This window comes from Quercus suber, unplaced genomic scaffold (assembly GCF_002906115.3).
Source record: "Quercus suber isolate HL8 unplaced genomic scaffold, Cork oak 2.0 scaffold_50, whole genome shotgun sequence".
In the NCBI taxonomy this organism is placed as follows: domain Eukaryota; kingdom Viridiplantae; phylum Streptophyta; class Magnoliopsida; order Fagales; family Fagaceae; genus Quercus; species Quercus suber.
Genome location: NW_027069515.1, coordinates 941,771 through 967,042, shown reverse-complemented (window position 1 = coordinate 967,042; position 25,272 = coordinate 941,771). Strand labels below are relative to the sequence as shown.

Below are 25,272 nucleotides of genomic sequence, written 5' to 3'. Positions count from 1 at the left end.
TTGTTTATAAATTTTTTTTTTTCAAGTCGGGTGTTCCTGTGTGACTACTCTAAATTGCACTTATAGCGCAGCCACTACGGACCCATTTCTTATTTATGAGACATGAATTGTACTTGATGCCACCACTACAAACCCACTTCTTATTTATGAGACCTGAATCGCACTTGGCGCCGCCCCTACGGACTCTTTTCTTATTTATGAGTCTATTCTTCAAGAAAGCTAACCGCATCATTGATAATTCTGGACCCATCTCTAGCTTTATAGCCAAAGAAAATCCTGACCTCATTTTTCTGTTTCAACATTTTCCTCCACCTCACATAGGTACTAGTCTAGGAAATGAGGCCTTCAATTATTCTTATGGTAGTACTATTTTGGCGGCTCCTGGCCTCCAGTGGCGAGTTAAGCCAGACCACATAGAGAGTTGTGGTATAAAGTTGTACCATTTTTTGTGGTCCCAACATTTTCCTCCAGTAAGCCACTGGCATCCAAATAATTCCAATCCCAATTTCTTAGCTATGAAGCGTGAATTCAAATTGTCTATTATGGTTAATATGGTAAATTGCAAATGGTTGCATATCACTCATATGTGAACTTTTTTTTTTCACGCTCTGCCGCATCACAATTGTGATAAAGAAGTTACGTAATAGATTGTTGTACTAAATTTTTTCTTCTATTACTCTCTATATCTAGACAATTTTTATTCTCTTTTCTCTTCCACATTTTTTTTTTTTTTGGTTGCAATTTATATATATTTCATTAAAGAAAGGCAAGGCATTTGAAGGTTGTTTAAACCTCCATGAGTAGAAGTGTGTCCAACATGAAAGTCGATGCTATAGTCTAATCATGGGGGATTGTTCGGTTAAGAGAGCCATGACACTGAGCTTTATTCCGATGACACAAATCAACATTTAAGAACAATACTTTCGCAGCATAACTCCATAACACTGTCACCATGAGGTTATTCTAAACCTTTTTTTTTTATAGAGTTTCTATTGTTCCTAAGAACAATAATTGATAAAATAGATTGAATTTCATAACATTCAACATATCATATAAATGATTAAAATTCACATAAATTAGAATTTACCAAAAAATTAGAGAACAATAGAGAGATATTACCTCAATGATGCTTCAAGTTAATAACATAACAATAGAAGCAATACCGTCAATTCATATATGTTTTTAGATGGCATGGTTGAGGCATGGACCATATCACTATCTTAAGACAATACACGTGTCTATGGGGTTTCTAGTGTAGTAGACTAAAACATTGTGCGTGTCCCTCCTAGGATGTAACAACCCAGCTACCTTCACTGATTATCCTTACAAGCCTACACCGCTTGAAGGATCTGAAGCTCTCAATAGTCCTTTCTTTTACCCTGAAATATAGTATATACAAGGATATATTATTTTCATAAAACTAGGATTTTGACTCAACAAATACCTAAAGAGTTTTATCTTTTACATGAAAATAGTGCCCATAAGAATAATGGTTTTCTCTTCCACATATGACCGGATATAGAATACTATTTAAAAGTAAAGAATCCGTGCCAAATTAAAATACATTTAACGAGATATATGTTAGAAATAAATTCTCATATTTACACATATTTCAGTTTTTAAACAACATTACACATATTTTTATACATTTTTTCACCTACACATATTTTTAAAATATAAATTACAGTAACAACGTTAACAAGAGCCTAAATTTTCAAAAAATATTCAATACCATCCATCACCAACCAACTCGAAACCCATCTGTGTGGACAAGTACACTGACAGTGATAACTCCAAAAGGTATGGCGAAGAATCTAAAGCGTGAGCGACATGCTCAGAGAGTCATTGCACTTTAATAAAGGCAGCAATTATTAATAAATTATTATAAGAAATTATTTTTTAATATTTCATAAAAAATTTTAAAAATATACCCTGCACCAATACTTCTAAGGTATCGTTAATTTTTTGGCTCATAAAATTGGTTCATGCAACATTTTTGTTGAATTATTGCTGCCTAATAAATCAAGGTCAAATCTGGTAGTTAAGTGAACACACTTATCCAAAAGAAAAACCAATGGTAGCAATCTCTGGTTGTTGTCAATTGTCGGCTAAAATGGTCAAATATCACTGTTGAGCGAAATATTTGGCAATCTATCACTGTTTTAAAAATATACATAGATGTATCACTCTTTTGAAACTTGAGTTCCAGAAACTCGAGTTCTTTGAAAAAATAGCCTTCAAGTTTGTCGTACTATTTTTCATGAAACCCGAGTTTCACTAACTCGAGTTTTAAAAAAGTAGTAAACCCCTAATTATTTTTGCAAACAGTGGTAAATCTCCAAATATTTCTACCAAAGATAGTATCTGACCATTTTGGCCGTCAATTGTCACCAAGATTAAGAAGCATCCTGCTTGAAATAAAATTGGCTCATATGTCACACTTATATCCAAAAGAAAAGGCAATGGTAGCAATCTCCAATTGTTGTCATGTAACATTAAAAGAAGAAGGGTAAATTGTAAATTACACCCTTAAAATTTTGGAGGGTCTGGATTTTACATTCTAAAATTTTAAAATTTAGATTTTATCCCTGAAGTTTTGGAGTGTTTGGATTTTACACCCTAATATTTCAGAATTTGGATTTTACCTCTTAAAAGTTAGGGGTATTTGGATTTTACACCCCCAAATTTTGAAATTTCAGGGTAGAAAATCCAAACAGCCCCAAACTTTAGAGAGTAAAATCCAAACACCTCTAAAAGTTAGGGGGTAAAATTCAAATTTTGAAACATTAATGTGTAAAATTCAAACACCCCCAAACTTTAAAGGGTAAAATTCAAATTCTGAAACTTCAAGGTGTAAAATCTAAACACTCCCAAACTTTAAAGGTGTAATTTACAAATTAGCAAAGGATAAATATTACTTGAAACTTATTGTTATTTGCACTCAATAAAATTAGCAAAAAGAGGTGACGACAGATTAGAGCTTCGGACTAGATTGATCCATCTATGAATTTTTATGACATAGTAGATTAATAATTTTTTTTATCCAAAAATATAAAATATAGTAGGAAAAAAAATTTCCAAAGAAGAAAGAAGAAGACGACCGAGTAATTAAGTGCTTAGAAAAATTTGCAAAATTATTTAGAAAGTCTGTCGCTACAAATGAAAGGATGAGAAGAAGAAGAAAAAACAATTACTTTTTTTCTCTCTCTTAACCCCCCTCCTTTCTTTTATTTATTTTTTTTTTTTTTTCCTCTCTTACCACTCTTAACCCCTTTTTTGGCCAGACATGAAGCCCTATGTATCTAAAATGTGAAAAATCTATTTCATTTTAAACTCATATTTAAGGGGAATTATAAATGATTTTTTTTCTTTGACTATTCTTGCAAATCAAATGCAGTAAAGTGTGTGTGTGTATATATATATCTCAAAGTAGCCCCTATATTAGTGACATACATATAAGGCCCTCTCATCAATCTTGAAAACAGCTATTTGGCAGCAACTATGGCGGTTGTGTTTTTAACCCATTCCTTATAAATAATTTTTATTTATTATAATTTGTGATTGTTTCATTCTTCAATCACAAAAATACTTAGAGGTGTGATAAGATTTATACGAAAAAATTATTTCACACAAACACATAAATCTCATCACACCTCTAGATATTTTAGTGATTGAAGAATGAAACAATCGCAAATTATGATGAATGAAATTAATAACCAGGGGGTAAAAAATAGAAAAGCCTCTAAGCATTCACATGCTTAGAAACTAGTTTTTTTTTTTTTTTTTTTTTTTTAATTTAAAAAAAACTGCCTTTAAAAAATATTTTTCTCACATGAAAAAAATCTATAAAATTAATAAAAATATTTTACAGGTTTTTTTATGTGAGATTTTTTTTTTTCAAAAAATCATTTTTATTAGTTAATTGCTTGCTTAATATAAATTTTTAAATATAATTGAACGAAGACCTAAATTAAATAAATTTAAAATTTTAAAAATTTAATTAAATAAAAATAAAATTAAAAAACTAAAATGAATTTCAATTAATAGCCAAATGTGCTATTTACCTTTTAGACTTTAATATTTTTGTCACCGCACAATGCAAGGCCCACAGCTTGTATTCCTTCATTTATTTTTATACATAATCTTTATCTTTTTCCAACAATTTTCTCTTACTTTTTCTCTACTCTCAAAGCTAGATCTAAAAGAAGAAACCAGTGTGTCCAATAGCAGATGCAGAGGAAACCGATTATGCCGAGATTTTTGTAGCAAATATGGAGAAAAAGGGCCAACAAAACCAGTAGTGGGCATATCCGCATATGGCACAGGAGAAACAACTGATGAGAAGAACAGAGGAGAAGATCATATGAGAAGTTCAAAGCTTCTGGTATGTTGAGTTATAAGCATACATTTGAGGATAGTTTTGGTATTGACACCTGCAGAGTGTTATCTTGATCTTAAAATAGTGTTTTCTTTATTTTAAAAAACTAAGATTTTATTTCATCACATGCTTATTGTTTGTCGAATTAATATTTTACTTTCTTAAGATGTAAGTAGTTGGCAAAATAATAATAAAATTAACTATAATGGAGAAACATAAAAGGGCTGAAGAGTAAAGATCCATATACAAGTTAAAGGCTTAAAGCCGACCACATACACTTCCGGATGCATATATATTTATAAAAAGCAGAGAGATCATACTTTATAGCACGGGTTACTAATTAAAATCCCACTTCTTCATCAAATAATTTTCAATGAGCAAAATTTGTCGCCTATCTAAATGTTTAGGTTCCAACTCAGTCTTTTAAGAGCATTCAAGCTTGCCAAATTTTGAAAGAAAAAGCTAATTTTATTTATTTTTAACTAGAAAATTTTAAAGTATGAGCTCAAGAAAACCAAACTGCTCTCTTCCTCATTGATTCTCAAATCGTGTTCGCACCCTATTGATTGAAAGATCAGGATTAGATACTATACTATTATAATCTATACAGTACTGGACTACCTCTACCAGTCAGGTGCTAAAACTAGCTTAATCTTTCATGGTATATGTGCGAGCCTGTTTCCCCAAGGTGACCCGTTAGCCCTAAGAACAGGCCCACAATTTATTTATATAATGTGGGTAATGGGATTTCTACAATGGGAAGACTCCCCTGTGGCCAATCCAGCGGCTCAAATGACAAAGTTTTTGGTCTAGCCTGTACCCTCTTACCCTTTTTTTGGTATCCCTAGAGGAGTCCCCAAGTCATTGGTGAGCTTCTCCTCTTTTGTTGTTCTCCTCAATTCTCTCTCATGTATGTCTCTCACTCTCTGTTTTTTTCCAACCCCCATTTTCACTCCTTTGGCCCCTATTTATAGACTTCCTTTAGTGGGGCAGTCATGATGGTGGAGAGGCTTTTCAGGTAGGTGGGGCCTTTCTGTAATAGATTCCTGACCAGATGGGACTCATTTTTCAAGATAGATGTGACTGTTTTGAAACTTGCACCCATTGTTGATTGGTTCTCGGCAGACGATTTCCCCCAAGGCACTACCGTGCCGATCAGCTACATCCCCGATATGTAGCTAGCTGCTGGACCAGTGCGGTATACAACCTGTTATTGGGCTTAGGGTTCTCAGTTTACTGAAATTGATGAGTTGGGCCTCTATGTGTCGCACGTGCAATGAGCTGGACCTTAATACCATGCCCGTACAGTATAATTTGGTGACATATATCAGCCTTATAGAGCTTCAAAACTTCAACTTTAAGACGTTTGTAAACTGTAATGGTAGCCTGAAAAAAAAGTCAGCACCAAATGAAATAACCAATGTTATTTATACTATTATTTAAAGAGCTTTTCCAGTTTAGGGTCCTCATTTTAGATACTTAAAAAGCTCTCAAATTCATTTGTATAGAAAGTTTTTTTTTTTTTTTTGAGAAACCAGACCAAACAGCCTGGGCACTTTTATTCAAAACAAAATTAATGAACATCTCTAAACACAAAGGGAGCAATGTCTTCAGGTAAATCCTCAAGCCAAACCTAAAGCCCCGAACTAGAACTAGCTTTCTTAGCCAATGCATCAGCAACAGAGTTACATACACGGCTAGAATATGAAAAAACAACATATTGGAAATGTGATAATAGGGACCGAATGTCTTCAAGAATGTTCCCATAGCTGGCAAACTGACCCGAGCCATTCTGGAGCGCCTCAATGACAATAACAGAGTCCCCTTCAACCACCACTTGAGTTAAGCCAATCTCCAAAGCAAACTGAACTGCCCTCTGACATGCCAAAGCCTCCAACTCCGCCACAGACTTCCTGAAAGGAATAGGCATGGTTAGCGCCCCAATCGGATCCCCCCTGCTGTCACGCGCAATCACACCCAAACCCGCCAGGTTCGAAGCTCGAAAAACCGCAGCATCAAAATTAATCTTGTAAATATTCGGTGCAGGGGGTCGCCATTTTTGAGTCACCTAAGGACGTGAAGAACTCTGTTCATTCTCCCGTGCTTGAAGGAATTCTTGGAGAATACTACCAGCCTCTCTGCAAATGCTATCCACAGGTCGGACAGCTCTATTAAAGTGAATGGCATTGCGCCTATTCCACACGAGCCACCCAGCAATAGCAAAAATCTCAGCTTTGTAATCATCTTGACTCGGCAAAAATCTGGCCAACAACTCTCTGTAATTCATAGGCTGAATAGGGACATATTGGTGGAACCATTCCAAAGACAGCCAAACCGAAGCTATTTTCTTGCATGTCCAAAGAGCATGAACGGTATCCTCAGAAAACTCTCCACACAAATCACAAGTATTAGAGTCTGTGACGTGTCGATGGTGCAGATTCAGCTTTGTTGGTAAAGCCTCGTTACATGCCCTCCAAACAAAGTTTTTGATTTTGTTTGGCACCCGGAGTTGCCAAAGACTCTTCCAGAATTTCTTTTGGTGTTCTGCACTTGAGCTACCTGCATTAGACATGGAATCACAGGAAACAATTAATTTATAGGCGCTGCTAGTTGTGAACAAACCCGATGGGGTGTGCTTCCAAGCAATACGATCAGGGGGTCGCCGAAAGCTCAACGGTATGGCTAGAATTGATTCAGCCTCATGTGGAAGGAATAAATTTCGACCTAGCATTCAAAATGCTCTTCCATGCATAGGATCCCACAGTAGATTCCCTTGCTTCAAGAATAGAGCAATCCGGAAAAAATCTTGCCTTGAACACACGATGGCAAAGCGAGTCTGGATTATTAATCATACGCCACACCTATTTGGCCAGTAAGGCATCATTAAATTTCTCAATTTCCTTGAACCCCATACCACCTATCTCCTTAGCCTCACAGAGTCTATCCCACTTAACCCAATGAATCTTCCTATTCCCCCCACTATACCCCCACCAGAATTTACGAATCATGATTTCCAACTCCTTAATCAATCCTTTAGGGAGCTTAAAGCAGCTCATTGTGTATGTGGGAATCGCTTGAATGACTGATTTGATAAGCACTTCCCTACCAGCCTGAGACAAAAGTTTTTCCTTCCACCCTTGGAGTTTCTTCCACACCCTTTCCTTGATGTAACTAAAGCTTTGTTTCTTTGCCCTACCCACAAGAGCCAGCAAACCCAAATATTTTTCATACTGTCGAATGGCAAGAACACCCAAAATAGCCTTTATTCGATCCTTCATATCTGGAGTGGTATTGGAACTAAAGAAAATACTAGTTTTGTCTCGATTAATCTTCTGCCCTGACCCTCTCTCGTAAATAGCCAAAACATCCAGTATCTTCTGGCATTCCTCCTCTTTTGCACGACAGAATAAAATACTATCATCAGCAAAAAATAAATGAGAGACCCTAGGTCCATTCCGACAGATGGCTACACCCTGAATATGCCCTTCCATCTCTGCTGAATGTAATAAGCTCCGAAGGCCCATTGCACACATGAGAAAAAGATAGGGCGATAAGGGATCACCTTGGCGAAGTCCACGTTCCGGTTTAATAAAACCCACAAGTTGACCATTAAGAAGCACAGAATAAGAAACAGATGATATGCATGACATGATAAGATTCACCATTCTATCTCCAAGGCCTAAATGCCGCATGGTTCTCTCCAAGAATTCCCATTCCACCCTATCATACGCTTTACTCATATCAAGCTTAACCGCCATCTGACCCATCTTTCCTTGGGTTTTCCTTTTAAGATAATGAAGGGTTTCAAAGGCCACAAGCACATTATCAGTTATAAGTCGCCCAGACAAAAAAGCACTCTGGGATTCAGGGATAGTTGTAGCTAAAATTTTTTCAAACGGTTAACCACAACTTTAGAGATCAATTTATAAGCCACATTGCACAGACTAATAGGCCTAAAATCAGAGACTTTCTTAGGATGCTTTATCTTAGGAATTAAAGCAATGAAAGTAGAATTAAGGGATTCTGGTATCACACCTGTGTTGAGGGCTTTAAGCACCACTGCAGTGACATCCTCCCCAACGATATGCCAGAAAGACTTATAAAATACAGGTGACATCCCATCAGGTCCAGGAGCTGTCAGAGGAGCCATTTGTTTAAGCGCCGCCCCCACCTCATCAGCTTGAAAATCACGCCCCAGCAACTCAGCTGCTTCCTCAGTAATAGCTGGATGAATGCCTTGCAAGATACTGTCAAAACCTGAAGGGTTTGAGGAAGAGAAAATAGTCCTGAAATAGTCCTCAACAATCCCACCCAATCGGCTTTCCTCTTCTACCCATCCTCCATCATTATCCTCCAAACCTGAAATGAAATTTCTTTGATTCCTTTGGTTTGCACGGCAATGGAAGTAGCGAGTGTTACTATCTCCCTCCTTCAGCCAAGCATTGCGAGACCGTTGCTTCCACATACTTTCTTCACGATATTTGAGCTTCTGAATTTCCTCCCTTAACTGATAAATCTTCCCCGGATTTGAAGCATAGCAACCTTCCTCTTCAGCCCATTTCAAATCCTTGAGTTTCTTTGCCAAAGTATTGCGCACATGCCCAAAATAATTCCTATTCCAGGCTCTCAAATTCAGCTGGCAAGCCGTGATCTTCCTGTTAAAACCCCTGTCTATATTAGGAGAGGACTCACCCTCCCAAGATTGCTTTATTACATCTTCACAGGTACTATCTTTTAACCACATAGCTTCAAATCTGAAAGGACGGCCTTTCCTGTAAAAGCGCTTGAATTCTGAATCTGAGCATAGCAGAAGTGGTTTATGGTCAGAGTGAAAAGCATCCAGGTGGTGAATACGAAATACTGAAAACCGAAGTACCCAATCTACAGTTGCCACACCCCTATCTAGTTGGATCCAAGTATTTTGGTCACCAGGCCTTCTATTACACCAAGTATATGGGAATCCTGTAAAGCCCAGGTCCTTCAAAGCACAATAATCCAAAGCATCTCGAAATCCCTGCATTTGCCTCTTCGGCCTATCCAACCACCCCAATTTCTCATTTGCAAACAAAATCTCATTAAAGTCACCCAAGCACACCCAGGGCAAACTAAATCGATGACTTAAAGATCGAAGTAAATCCCAGGAGTTTTCCCGGCTGGCAGTGTCAGGATCTTCGTAGAAACCCGTGAACCTCCAAGCGTCATCCGCTCCTTGATTAATTACAACATCAATGTATCTCTCAGATGAAGATTGAACACTAACATCCACGTCATGCTTCCAAAACAAAGCAAGCCCCCCACCTGAATTGACACGTGGGACAAAAAAGAGATTAGCAAAATGTATCTTTCTACCAATTCTGTCCAAAATAAATTTTTCAACCTTAGTTTCCATTAAGAAAACTAATTTGGGATCTTTTGTTGTCACTAGGGCAACTAGCTCATCTTCTTCTGTCTGTGGGTTCCCAAGCCCACGACAGTTCTAACTTAGGCAATTTAGATATGTAAAATTGCTAATTTAAAAACTCCTAAATTTTTGTTAAATTAAAATACTAAGAAAAGTATTTCCTCTCTCTCACGTTAGTCTCTCTCCCTCAAAGATAACCCCTTATTCAAGTCCCTTAAAATTAGGCATTTTCATTTCTCCTTATTTCTTATGAACAAATCAAACACAAATAAATCTCTATCTTCCTCCCGTTTAATCTTTAAAAAAATATATAAAAAAGCATCTCTTTTTCTCTTTCATAGAAAGGAGTAGCCCTTTTCTATAAGGTAATTCTCTTAGTGCTTTTATTTTTATTTTTTTGTTTTATTGCTCAATGATTTTGATTTATTTGTTATGGAAATTGTGAGAAAATAATTTGAAATAATAAACATTGTATAATAACAATTTTAAGGGTTATTGGAGAAATTGCTGTTGATTTACATTTGTTTTTATAGGGGCAAAAGTAAGTAACCAAGAAACCAAATGAAATTGAAGTCAGACAATGAAAAAGATTCAAGAGATGGCACTGTTTTCTTACCCTATTTATTTTGTTTTTTTCTTTTCTTTTCTTTTCCCCATTTTTTTCCCTTTTAATCCTCCTTGAAAGTTATTATTTGTTGTATATGAGTGAGTTAAATGCGATTTTTTTTTTTCTTTTCATTCGTTTGTAACTGTGAACTATAGAATTTCAGGTTAAAAAGTGTAATTATTTACTTTATTTTATTGCAATTGGTTTGTCCAAGATGATTGGTTCTAGAATGGAAGGACATGAAAATAAGAGAGATAAAATAGGACGGAATTTCTTTGAAAAACAAGGCTAGTATTTGTAAGAAAGCGTGTAACACCCCCCCCCCCCCCAACCAAAACCCGGATTTGAAGCATAGCAACCTTCCTCTTCAGCCCATTTCAAATCCTTGAGTTTCTTTGCCAAAGTATTGCGTACATGCCCAAAACAATTCCTATTCCAGGCTTTCAAATTCAGCTGGCAAGCCGTGATCTTCCTGTTAAAACCCCAGTCTATATTAGGAGAGGACTCACCCTCCCAAGATTGCTTTATTACATCTTCACAGGTACTATCTTTTAACCACATAGCTTCAAATCTGAAAGGACGGCCTTTCCTGTAAAAGCGCTTGAATTCCGAGTCTGAGCATAGCAGAAGTGGTTTATGATCAGAGTGAAAAGCATCCAGGTGGTGAATACGAAAAACTGAAAACCGAAGTACCCAATCTACAGTTGCCACACCCCTATCTAGTCGGATCCAAGTATTTTGGTCTCCAGGTCTTCTATTACACCAAGTATAAGGGAATCCTGTAAAGCCCAGGTCCTTCAAAGCACAATAATCCAAAGCATCTCGAAATCCCTGCATTTGCCTCTCTGGCCTATCCAACCACCCCAATTTCTCATTAGCAAACAAAATCTCATTAAAATCACCCAAGCACACCTAGGGCAAACTAAATCGATGACTTAAAGATCGAAGTAAATTCCAGGAGTTTTCCCGGCTGGCAGTGTCAGGATCTCCGTAGAAACCCGTGAACCTCCAGGCGTCATCCGCTCCTTGATTAATTACAACATCAATGTATCTCTCAGATGAAGATTGAACACTAACATCCACGTCATGCTTCCAGAACAAAGCAAGCCCCCCACCTGAATTGACACGTGGGACAAAGAAGAGATTAGCAAAATGTATTTTTCTACCAATTCTGTCCAAAATAAATTTTTCAACCTTAGTTTCCATTAAGAAAACTAATTTGGGATCTTTTGTTGTCACTAGGGCAACTAGCTCATCTTCTGTCTGTGGGTTCCCAAGCCCACGACAGTTCCAACTTAGGCAATTCATAATGCCCGGTGGTGCTGCCAAGCAGCCACCACCTCGGGAGATTGGTCATCCATCCCCTCACAAACATCCATACATTGTTTTTTACTCTCCACTGAATTCTCTAAGTCTATACTCATACGGCGCTTCCCATTGTCCACTGTGTTCGAAACTGTCATGAGCATACCGCCTTCCTCATTATCTTTCTGATTCTTACCCACATCTCTAGCTAATCTCTTCCATGCCCTGGTTAACAAAGTTGGGCCTGACTTCTCAGCTGAAAAATCTATCACTGTAGTCGGCTTATCTGCTTTGGCCGAAGCAGTGACATGGCTACCTTGCACTTCCTTTGGTCCAACCCGGTCCTTTCCCAACCCAACAAGACCACTCCTAGTACCCTCACATTCTTGCTGACATGCATGCACCATCCCTACAGTACTACCATTAACTACTGAAACATCCCCTCTGTCCTCCTTTTCACATACTTCGTCATGACCACTTGTACTGGCTGCTTGCTTAGACTTCTCACCCTTATCATGCTGAACTTTGGTTTTGACATTTGATTGCTTCTGCCATGGTACTTTACTGCGTGCAGCCCCTGGGATTGTTGCCACTGTTTTACGTATAGCCCTTACTGAGTCCGCACGAAGCCATTCGCCGTATTGTTGATCTTCCTTGCGCAACCTACCCTTGTTATGCAGCCACATCTCACAGTCTCGCTCACCATGACTGACACGGCCACACCAGTAACAAAAATTTGGTAACCGCTCATACTTCAATCCCACCCAGCCCACAAACTTCCCTTCTGACCGTAGCTTGCAACATCTGGGTAATGGTTTTGATATGTCCAAGCTGATACGGATCCGCAAAAATTCTCCCCCAGCCCCATCGTCTTCTGGATCAGCAACTTGAAGCACCCTCCCTAAAGTCTTGCCCACGGATTCACCAGTTTCAGTCGATAATAAATAAGCAGGAATGTTGTGAAGCTGAATCCAAAAAGAAGAACTGGAATAGTCGAGAGTTGGAGCCGCCTCAGCAACCAATGTTCTCTGAAATACCACCAGGTGCTTATCGTATGACCACGGTTCCAATTCTAAAACTCGTTCCATATCAAGACCATCCTCAAACTCGAACAGCAGTATATTTTCTCCCATATCTCGAATTTTTAATTCCCCCCTAGGTCTCCATAGAGGTTTGAACGTGCGAGCCACGGCATCGACGTTCAGCACACGTTTAGTGAAAAACTTACCAGCCAAACGATGGAGGATAGTTACCTCTTGCCCATCAACATCAGCGCCTCTTTCTTCCTCTTCTGACAGGGAAAACCTAGCCCACATCTCCTCAAGTCCAGCCATAGTCCCACGTTCCACCAAAACACCTCCAACGACCAAACAAAAAAAACCACTAACTCACACAGTACCACACCGTCCTACCAGCCTCACCGGAGTCTGAAGGGAACGAAAAACCTAGACGAGGCTAGGGACAAGATTCTACAGACGTAAAGGAGTAGGAAACCCTAAACCCTAGCCGTCAGAGAAACTATCTATATTGTATATGTTAAGGTCACATCTTAGGGAGTTGACTATGATTAGTACAATGTAACTTTCACATCAAAAAAAAATTGAGTTATTAATGATACTATTTTGGTTATGGGAAAAAAAATCCTCAACAATTAACTAATAACTAGCCTCTACTTACGTGCTCACGCGCATGCTTAAAGGCTCTTATATATATATTTTTTATTTCTAAAGGATAATTTTCATTCATCATAATTTGTGATTATTTCATTCTTCAATTACAAAAATACCTATAGGTTTAATGAGATTTATGCGAAAAAATTATTTTATCCACAAACACATAAATCTCATCGTACCTCTAGATATTTTTGTGATTGAAGAATGGAACAATTGTAAATTATGATGAATAAAAATTATTGACCTTTAGAAAACAAAATAGAAAAGCCTCTAAGCATGCGCATGAGTGTGTGCTTAGAGGCTAATTTTTTTTTTTTTTTTTAAGGCCAATACTTTTTTTTTTAATCTTAATTTGGAATTCCTGCATTTTTTCATTCATTGAAAAACATAGAAGAGTGATGAGATGTGTTTTAGGATGCAAAATGCATACGTTTTGCATTTCTGAACAAGGATGGGAATGGTTTAATGCAAAAATCATTCTCCTTTATTTTGATATACCTTTATTCAAAGCAACAGTTGGTAAGTTTTTTTGGTTGCTTACAACCACAATTTTTTTTTTTTTTAATAAAACATACCAAAAATATAATCACAATCAAAACTCACGGCCCATATTACCTCTCTCATATTTATGGAAATCGCCTTCTCCAACAAAATCCCATATTTACACAAAATGACAACAAAGCCCAAGATATGTTATCTTATCTTCGGCATATGGTCCAAACTAATGAGCTTCTTTGGGGAAACTTTGGGAGTTGTGGTTTGGAGGGCCGAAAGGTATGTTCAGTAAAACTCCAGCGATTTAAAGTTGATAAAAGAAACATGTTGCTTGGCGTGTCTTCTCCAACTCTCTGAAATCTAACGAGTCAATGTGTAGCGGGTAACATATAGTAAGCCTATCTTATCACATAGCACTTAAAATGATAAAACTCCTCTTTGCTCTTTTCCTAAAACTTAATATTCATCATATGACAAACACTCAAAAACTCCACACATCTAAATGCTAACAAAATAACTATTCATTCAATCTCCAGCTGTTGCTATACAAATTTGGAAATCTAATCATATTATTTCACATAAATTATATTACTATTTTCAGCTAAAATCCAACTCAAACACATGGCTAAATCTGATTTGCTATCTTCAATCCTCAAATATAAAATATTCATGATATTTTTAATACCCAGCTGTCATCTACCATTATCGGACCAAATATTCCCCTACCAACTGCTTGAGCAGAGCATTAAATGCTCTTCTTGCTCGCCAAGATTAAGTCACAACACAATAAGACCCTGACTAAATCTCTAAAACTTTATCAACTATCAATTAATCATCTTATTACTTACTAAAAATGTATTATAATAGAATCTTGGACCAAAAATATAAAGACCCAAAAAATGAAATATTTCTAGCAAAACACTAGTAGTTGTGGACGCAAAGGAGAGTATGCCCCGGGCGAGTGGACCATGGCAGAGAAAAGGGGAGTCGCCACCTAGACTAGGTCTAGGAACCATATTGGGCCTTTTGGGCCAATCACTTACATACATGGGTCAACATACCAGATTACGGGTTCGGAGTTTGGGTACGGCTTGGGAAAGTGTTAAGTAGCCAAGATTGCTTGTCTTATGGGCTGGCATCCATTATATGTTGTTAGGTCATATTTAATTAAAGAATTTATTAAGAGATCTTTATCCTTAACCTAAACATACACATCAACTTAAGGAAATAATACACACAACATATTAAAGATCATAATATAAAAGGAAACAAATAAAACATAATCAAACAAACTAAATTACTGGATCATGGTTATCATAATAGGGGTCATCGTAGCCAAGTAAAGGATTAGTCATTTCTCTTGAAAGGTTACTTTCATATGGCCACTGTTGTTTGTAAGCTTCTAGAGTGCTTGGCCTTATTTCAGATGAGGTTCCCAAATTAAGAGATTATGTCCTACTAAGAGCATTCTGACAACATGCCCATGCGGTGTCCATGTGTAAATGGAGGGAGTCATCTAGGTTAGTGAGCCAATGAATTTCTGATGGGTGAAAGATTCCTTCTGCTCGGATGTCCTTTTTTGAATTAAGCTTAGCAATCAAGGATCCTGTTGTAATTTTGTGACTAAATCTTGGATGGACTGTGACAGGATACTTTTTCCAGTCTCCATTATGAGCATTATTCTTCAGGATTTCAAACCAAATTTTTTGAAAATATCTATTTTCGCGAGGCAAAACAAGTCTATAAAATCCTAGTTCAAAATGAAGGCACAAGCAATACTCATTGAGTAAATATCACATGTAAAGATAATGTATGACAGTCCAGTTAGTTATCCAAAAGGCAAAAGAGGTTCTACATGGTTGGTCTAGGTCAGGATAAATAGCAAGAAAGTGATTGTGGTATTCCTTAAGATAGTTATGGAGGACTTCGATGATTTTTTTAGATCTGGCTTCAAGGGTCAAGGTCTTTATTTAGTCTTTTATATCTGAATGAAGGTTTTCTATCATATTAAGGATATCATCAGGGGCTAAAGAGGACCAACTTAAGGATGAGGATGGATCTATAATAGGATATACACATAAGGGTGAAGGAATAACTGTGGTGTTAATGGCTAGAGGCTTTCTAGAAAGGTAGTCAGTGATTAGGTTATCTTTTCCTTTGATGTGCTTGACTTGGAAGGACCATTGTGAAAACCAATTTGACCATCTGAGTAACTAAGGATGAGGGAGCATTTTCCATTTGAACTGAAGCATTTTTGAAAAAGAGGACATGACCATTTCTACTAGAAAATTGTGTCCACAGAGATGAAACTGGAATTTTTCAATTCCATGTTTTACTGCCGGTTTCTTCTTGAAAGTGGAATGATAATGAAGTTCTGAAGGCTTGAATGCACCACTTTTATATCCACAAATGTTTCTTTTTCCATCAATTTCTTCAAAAAGGGTTGTTGCCTAGTACTCATCACTTGCATCGGTTTGTAAAATTCATTTGTCTGGTCTTGGAATCTGTAGTGGGGGAAGTTTTTTTGTTAATTTTTTCAATTGTTGGACTGCTTCGGTGTGAACAAAATTCCATTTTGGAGGGGTTTTCTTCTGGAGTTGAGCTAAACAGTTCCTATATCTGGAGATCTTCGGGATGAAGTCAAACATCTAATTAACAATTCCAAGAAACTGTTGTATTTGTTTGACACTTGTGAGCTTATCGGGAAATTTGCTAAGAGAGGCAGCAATGTGCAGCTGTAAAGTATATTTCCCATCTAAGATACTTACTCCCAAGAACTCTATAGAAGACTGTACAATGACCATTTTCTTTTCTGAAAGCATTATTTCTTGAGATTTCACTAAATTATAAAATTCAGTGAGCAACCTTTCATGAGAATCTGCATCTTTTGAGAATAGGAGGATGTCATCCACATAGATTAATGCATTGGCCAAGAGTGTCTAGAACAACGTTACCATTGCTTTTTGGAACTGGGATTGGGCATTTTTTAGGCCAAAGGGCATGACTGTCCATTGGTAATGGTGATTTGGGATGCAAAATGCCTTCTTATACCTTTCTTCTAGGTGGATTCCTAATTGCCAAAATCCTACTTTAAGGTCAAATTTTGAAAACACTTTTGCATTTGAAAGATGCTAGAAAAGAGCACTCTTGTTTGGCAAAGTGAACTTATCATCTGCAAGAAAATGGTTGAGATATTGGTAATTAATTACCAATACGAGTTTTTCTCGAATTTGCTTAGCATGCCCACAAGGAGGCGTGGGTTCAAAAAGGCCTTTTGAGAGGAGGGTAGATAACTCTTGTTTGGCTAAGACTAAATTTTCAAGATTCATTCCTCTATGGCTGGCTTTTGTGGGGTTTACATCTTCATTCTTTTTTAAGGGAAGATGTATAAAAAAGTTTGGGTTCTTCCATAAGGGATTTGGATTTTTAAAAAGGAATTCGGAACGGCTATTTGCACAACATTTGTTGATGATCTGAGTTCTTAAAGAGTCAAAGGGGTCAACTATAAATAGATGAGGAACCTAAGTCCAAGTAAGAAGATGTTGTTTATGCAAAAGTCCTTTTGAAGACCCTCTAAGGCTAGGTATTTGGTGAAGGAGATCAAAACTTATAAGGAGGTCTCTGTCAGTAAGAGGGGATGCAAGGATTTGGTGTCTTATGGTAAGGGTTAGGAAAATTCTGATAATGATAGGCTTACTTTTCTGGGTAATCAAGAATGTTTCTCCATTTGCTACATAAAAAATCTAGTTATGGGGTAACCAAAATTCTATAAGTAAAATCTTAGGATGGAGAATTGTTGCTGCAACTCCAATATCAAAAAGGGCTATAACTAGAATGGGTCTAGAGTAAGTTTCTAGGAGGATATGTACTTGGGTTATTAGAGTAGGGCTGGTTAAGGGAGCTATAATAGGCTAGGATGTATAGATGGTTTGGATTTCTGGGTCTAAGGCATCACAACTGTCTGAGTTTGAATCTTCTTCTAATGTGGAATAAGCCATGACCACTAGAGCTTGAGGAAAGTAGTCATCATCAAGTGAAAAGAATGATTCTACATCTGAGAAGGGAGTGTCTTCTACATGGATCTATGCTTGTTCAAGAAGCATTGCTGTTTTCTCTTTTTTTGGACAATTTTTTTGCAAAATGACTTGTTTTTCTGCACATGAAATAGACTTTTGAAGTTTTTTCTTTAAATTACTTTCTTCTAAGAAACTTCCATTTTTTCTTCCTGAAAATTTTCTTCTTTGGTCCTACATGATGTCTCCTTTTCAAATGATGCCTCTTGAAATGATCTCTTCTTTTTGTTGAACAGTCACAACTTTTTTCATGACACTTTATTTGCAAGTCTTTTCTTTTGCAACTGTTTTTGAGTTTACCATGAACCTTTTTCAATTTCTTAAAGGAGTTTTCTCTAGTTGCAGAACTTTTCTAGAGCAATGAGATCATTCACGAACACATTATTATATTTAAGTACAGGTCGTTTAAGAGTTGAACCTTTGTTTGTGCTCATCAACTTTCTTCTTGTGTTGATGCAATTACCAAATTATCATATATTTTTAGATTTCATAACTACTAATGCTGTCATTTTTTAATCCTTTGAACGCAAATGGTGCTGGTCCAACTTTATAACATCAAAACATTCAAAAAGATGTTTCTCCCAAAAATAAAAATAAAAAAAAATAAAAATAAAAACAAAAAGATCTATGCCAAAATACATATGTATGAAAATTATATTGCTTCTCTGCACTTATATAAATTTGTATTACAACTTTACGACTTCATTACTTTCGATACTGAATAGAAATAAAAATGAAAAAAAAAAATTCAATGCATGTGAGAATTCCTTTTTTTTTTATTATACAAGATAGAAATTCTATTTTAACATAATTTAAGTGTATATGTGTGTGAAACTCCCTCCTTAAATTGCAAGCCCTCCTATAACTTCAGGGCTATTTATTACTACACATTCATTCGTGTACGCACCATTTCACACATTTTACACTTGAAGTAAAAACGTGTGAACACTATTAAAGGTAAAGTTCAAGACCAAGACACAAAACCCAATTTATTAATGATTTATTGTCATACACAAACTTACATGCGTACCATAAACCATTTCTATTTTACTTACCTTTGGCATCAAACAAAAACAAATCCAAAGATTTTAAAGAGATATTGAAATGCTAGGATTTAGGGAAGCAAATGCAAGAAATTCTGGATCATTCTCCAATATGACCATTTCTTTCTCATCTATGGTCACCCATGCCTCAATCCCAATACCCCGTGGGGTTTCACTGAAAATTATTAAATTTCTAAATTTAGGGCCAACTTTCCCCATGATACCAATCCAAAATGGCTTCCCCCAACCAAAATCAATATCGTTAAAAAACCTAAGCCAGCATGTAAACGCACAAACATCTGGTTTTACTTCTGCAAAAAACATATCTTGTAAGTGGCCAAAGTAATTAGAGAAAGTCGAAAACCCTTCATCCCCTTGCAAACTTTCCGCACAATCAGTATCAAACCCTGCGATGGATTCATTTACAAGGTTCACCAATTCATTCAACTCTCTCTCTTCCATAGTTAAATCAGCTCCTGCCGGTGCCCACCAAAATATATTTCCAACAGAAGCATCTGACAAGTGTGGCTTCATTCGTGTCCTCAAGTTCACTGCTTGAACCATTATGGATGTCTTTTTCGAAACTGGTGATTTGGCTTTAGAAGCTGCCATGCAATGTTTCCAAATGAAACATGTCAGTGCCTCAATGCGTGTTGGATTAGGAACTAGATCACTTCTCGCTTTGGCCCTTAAAGTGGTTATTGCTTTGTCATGGAACACAAACCTTCTCGTAACATAATCACCTTCTTTGAACCACAAGTTATCCATTGTAGCTATATACTTTTGTGGAAGTGAATCCCTAGGTGGAAACATGGTTGATCCCTCTGAGAAATTTGGACTTCTAACTTTTTCCGGAGACCCAATAAAGATGGCAGCCCAAGAATGTAGGAAAGAACTCATTGTTGCGGCATCTCCAATCTTATGTGAGCAGCACAATCCGATTGCTATTCCACCACAAACAAAGACGTTCAGTTGAACAGCTATTTGACTTGTAGTAATATCTGATTCCAAGCAGAAGGCACGGTATGGAAGAAACAGACTCAGTAAGTCAGTTTCTTGGTGCTTAAGGAACTCAGACATGGAACAATTAACATGAGCTTCCAGAAAGGGAGCACCCATGTTGAAATCGTGAATAAAAAGGTTGTCTTTTATGCTCCCAGAAAGTGGGTAAAATATATTGAGGGTATCTGCAAGGGAATTTTTAAGTTGTGCAATAATTTGGGACACGTCAAGATTGAGATCAGTCATGGGATAAAATAAGACCATGGGAACGTAAGTTGCCGGAGTGACTTGATCAAGGAGGGTGAGTTTGTAGGGTTTCAGATGATTCAATATTGGTGTAGATGGTTTGATTGTTTCTTTTGAAATGATAGTGACCTCAACTTTCACCATTTTGCCACACGAAATTACTTTGCCTTAGTAGTCTCTCTCTTCTTTTTTTTTTTCTTTTTTGCTAAAGACTTTGCCTCTGTAGTCACTGGTCCTAGGTGTGTTTTGCAAATGTTTTCTTTTATAAGCAAGACTGGTGGCTGGCGTGATGATGGGATCCAAATATTTTTCGGGTACAATAGGCAACACCAACTCTCCCAGAAGTGTCAAAACCTAAAAGAGCAAGCACTGAGAAGAAATGTGCGCTATTCAGGAAGGGCTTGTTCAAGGAACTTTCTTAAGTGACGCTACTTGTTAGAGACGAGCAGACGATAGTTCAAGCAATCAATAAGATTGAGGATGATAATGGTTATTGCTATTTGGCTTTTGTTAACTAATGCCTAAGGCAGTTAAGGTGCATTAAAGTCTTTATTAAATAATATTTTTATATATATTTCAACACAATGATAATTGTTATTCTATCAATCATCAAACGTCAAGTCAAAGCACCAATTGATTTTTAATATAAACATTAATCTAATTCTAAATTTTTTGTTCGATAATAAGAATAGATTTTCTCAGTTAATCTAACTAAAACTCACATACTTCCAATATTAAAATCAACATAAATTTGGCATTTGAAGTGCCATCATCAAGCTAAAATACCAATTAATTTTTAATATAAACATTAATCTAACTCTAAATTTCTTATTCGATAATAAAAGAGTTTCTCAATTAATCTAACTAAAACCCACCTACTTTAGTATTGAACTCAACATAAATTTGGCATTGGCAGTGCCAAATTCATCGTGATTTCAGCACTTCCAATGCCCTCTCCCCTCTCATTTCTTCATTATTTAGCCAAATTTAACATCATTTAGCCAATTAACTCACGCACCAATGCACCATGCCTGAGGATGTAGGAGCGCAAATCGGACATAAGTGGGATTGTACATACCCCATTTTATATCAATAGATAAACTCAGGTAAGCATGTATTTGGAGGATTAATTTTTATGTTACCTTATTAATTTATTGGTTTATGTACGTGTACAGCATGCCTGAGGTTGTAGGTGCACAAGTCTTGCTTTTTTTAAAAGACAGACTTTACTTTTTTTCAACTATCAATAAATAAACTTTTTAGCAAAAAGCTAAACACGCTATAATGATGATTTTTTTTTTTTTTTGGCAAAAGGCTAAACACGCTATAATGATGATTTGTTTTTTTTTTTTTTGGGAAAAAGCTAAACACACTATAATGATGAATTATAGAAGGAAAATGGATCATCTCATAAGAACCTTAAACGTGTATACCACTCAAAAGTGCCATTGAGAACTGACATTTCTTTACTCTTTTAGCCACATGTTATAACTCAAAATAGCATCCATATATTATGAATTATATGGTTTGAGCTAATTGTTATGCAAGTACCGTACAAGCAAATTCCTAAGACCATATACTTCCGTAATACAACATCTTTATATTTATTACTAGCCTTTCAATAAGGAAAGGAACTCTTTGGCAGAAGGCTTGTTTAGGAGGCTTGAGTCACCACTGCAGAGACCATTCTGGTCATTCCACACATTCCATACCCCTGACAAAGGAGGTAATAGCCCTTTTCACCCCATCTCGTGCCCCATGAATTCTTGATGATCCAATAGGGCTTGTAGCCAAATCTTAAAATGGAATACCCCTTTTCACCATATCCCACGAGCAATGCTCCATGGTTAATCCATTTCTTGCCACAAATAAGAGGGCATGAGACACCACCAATGTAAGTTTGCATGAACTCCGCATTTAACCCAACTGAATTTCGAAGAACAACATTTGATATTAGTGTCACTAATTACGAGGTAGCAACAATGGCAGAGTAATTAAATTTAATTTGTGAATTTAATGTTAATTAAGTTTAATTTTTGAATTTTATGTTGCACATACTCAATTCAAGGCTGCGTTTGAATCGGGTGAAAAGCATTTCCGGAAATGCTTTTCACCATTTCTGGATGTTTGGTTGCGCACGGAAAACGCATTTTTCGAAAATTAATTTCCGTTGACCAGTGGTCAAGGCTGAAAACGATTTCACCTTTCATTTTCACTTCAAATCTAATTTTCCGGAAAAGAGAAACAGAGCACGAAGAGAAAGAGAGAGAGGAAGGAAGAAACGGTGAGCCCAGGCGCACTCCACCTGAAGCACGTCCTCGCCGGTCAGATCGCCATCCTCGTCGCCGTCGCCTCCTTCGTCCTTGATCTCGTCCCCTACTTCGTCTCCGACCTCGTCGCCTCCTTCGTCACCGATCGCGCAGCCCTCTCGATCGCGCCAAGATGGCGATCACGGCGCCAAGTTCGTGCCTGCGAGATCGCGCCGAGATCACGCCGTCCTCCTCTGGGTCAGATCATCATCTCCGATCTCGTCGTCGTCTCGATCGCGCCACCCTCTCGATCTCGTCGTCCTCCTCTGATTATTTTTTTTTTTTTCCGTTGCGATGGTGTGTATGGTGGATTGTCCGTGGGTTTTGTGTTATTGTTGTTGTTTTTTTTTTTTTGATGAAGGTTGTTGTTGTTGTTGTGGTTGTTGTGTTGTTGTTGTTGTGGTTGTTGTGTTGTTGTTGTTGTGTTGTTGTTCTGAAATTTGCTGCTGCTGCTGTTGTTGTTGTTGCCGGAATTTGTTGCCGGAAATTGTGAAAAAATGGTAGGAAAATAGCATTTTCCTAATAGAACCAAACACATAAAAATATTTTCCACAACAATTTTCCTAATACAACCAAACACTTAAAAATATTTTCCTTTTTCAGAAAATAGCATTTCCGAAAAATAAGTATTTTCCGGAAAATATTTTACGACAACCAAACGGACCCCAAATTTCAAAAAGTAGAGCATAAAATGAGCACATATTGATATTCTTTTATTTAAAAGATTACCTGCAAGAGGACCATAGTTGACTAAATATGCTGCAATTTGGTTCTCATCATTAGGGATATTGGTAAAATTGACAACTCTTACGGCTACATTTTCCGGCTTAAACATGCATTGACCTTGCTTCCCAGTGTAAGGGTATGAACTCTCCTCCTCTAACCCTCCTGCTTCGAGCAGATATTTGTACGCATTTGTCATAAGGCCTCCTCCGCATCCATTGTCACATGCAATTTTGTCCTTTATGTCGCACTGCAAAAAGTTATGGAGAGAAAAAGAGTCAATAAAATACAATGCAATTTATTTCATATACTTTAATTGCATTAAATTATATATATATATATATATATATTAACAATACTCTTAATAATGGCAAGCCAACACCTTTTTTTTTTTTTTTTGGGTTTTATAGAGCTAGGAATTTTTGTTTGGAATGTTAAATTATCACTTTTGGGACATCAATTTGGACAAAAGTCAAGTGACATGCATACACATATAAACATAAACGTATTTACATACCCGTGTGTAAAATAAAATAAAATAAATCTTGTTTTTAATTTATTAGAGTAATCATTGTTCGAGAGACCCATAGCACATACCTATCACCTGATCACGTTAAACTATTTCAAGCTATATTTATTATTTATAAATAATATAAAAATATTTTCATAAAGTATATATTGTCATTGTATTTAGAGGTAATTTATTTAGTAATGATTAAATAGAATCATTAAACTTTTGTGGTTCCAATTTTGTGGTGGTTGTTGCTATTTCATATCTAGATGTTATAATGATTCAAAAAAATTCAAAAAAAAAAAATATATATATATATATATATCTAGATGTTATAATGATTTAGTTACTTTCAAGTAGAGTTATACCCATAACTAGAAGTTTAACTATATGAAAGCACTAAGGATATTATAAAAATTCAATGTAGACATTGGGGATGTTGAGCTTCTTAAATTTTTTTTTTTTTTTTTTTTTTTTTTTTTTTTTGCGAAGCTGTTGAGCTTCTTAAGTTAATACAATACCCTATGTAAGAGTTTGACTTAGTTGAAATCATTATATATTATGGGTATTATAATAATTCAACTTAGACCTTAACAAGATTGTGCCGTTTTAGATAAGATAATAGCTATCTAAATCCTATCATATATATATATATATATATAAATGCAATGCTTGCAATTTTTTTTTAAGGATGGTTAAAGAAAACACCAGAAGGCTTATAACTAGAAAATGAATCAAAATTTAAACCAGGGTAGAACTTAGAAGTTAGAACTATGTAGCTAACCGTGTTATCACAATCAACAAGCTGTTGTTCACTAAGATTGACAAGTTTCCCAGTTGCAATAAAATTGGCTCCTTCGACAGCTCCTGTAGTGCTAAAAGCCCAACATGATCCACATTGACCCTGCATCAACAAAATAGCAACCTCCATCAACAAAAATAGTGTGCCATAAACATATGGTCAAAAAATGTTGTGTCCCAACACCCAACTCCCAAGCCGTAAACATATTAGATTTTAAAAAAAAAAGATATTAGATTATAAAATAAGTTTTCAATATTATAAATTTCTTTTTTGTTTTTGATAGGCCAATAATGTATTAATCCCTTGTGACGAATTAACTAATTAATTAGCCAAGTTTTCCCTCAAAAAAATTAGCCAAGTTAATTAATTAATTCAATTTGCATGCAATAAGCGTGGTAGCACAAACAAATCACTAACTAAGTTAAAATGCAGCGGAAAATAAATTGACACGGTGATTTGTTTACAAATGGAGAAAACTTGCACGGCAAAAACCCCACCAGGTGATTTTAAAGTCACAACTCCTGAGAATTTACTATTATCACAATAAGCGGCTACAAGTAAAGGAATTTCAGTACCTTGTACCAACCTACAATTAAACCCTTATCCCAATACCCAATTGAACTTGTTCTGAAGTAGCAATCTCTCATTTTAATGCACGACTCCCAGTATATGACTAACCAATTCGATACGTGGATCTCAGTACA

General features: G+C 36.4%; 1 protein-coding gene across 1 annotated transcript; it reads right to left on the bottom strand.

Moving 5' to 3' along the window:
- Positions 1-18,696: 18,696 nt before the first annotated feature.
- Positions 18,697-24,677, bottom strand: LOC111996440 (uncharacterized; the record flags this gene model as incomplete). The annotated part of the gene is given in 3 exon segments (XM_065771854.1): positions 18,697-19,919; positions 23,262-23,505; positions 24,551-24,677. Coding segments are annotated over 3 exon segments (1,270 nt in total), but the record flags the coding sequence as incomplete, so codon positions are not given.
- Between the last annotated feature and the right edge of the window lie 595 nt (positions 24,678-25,272).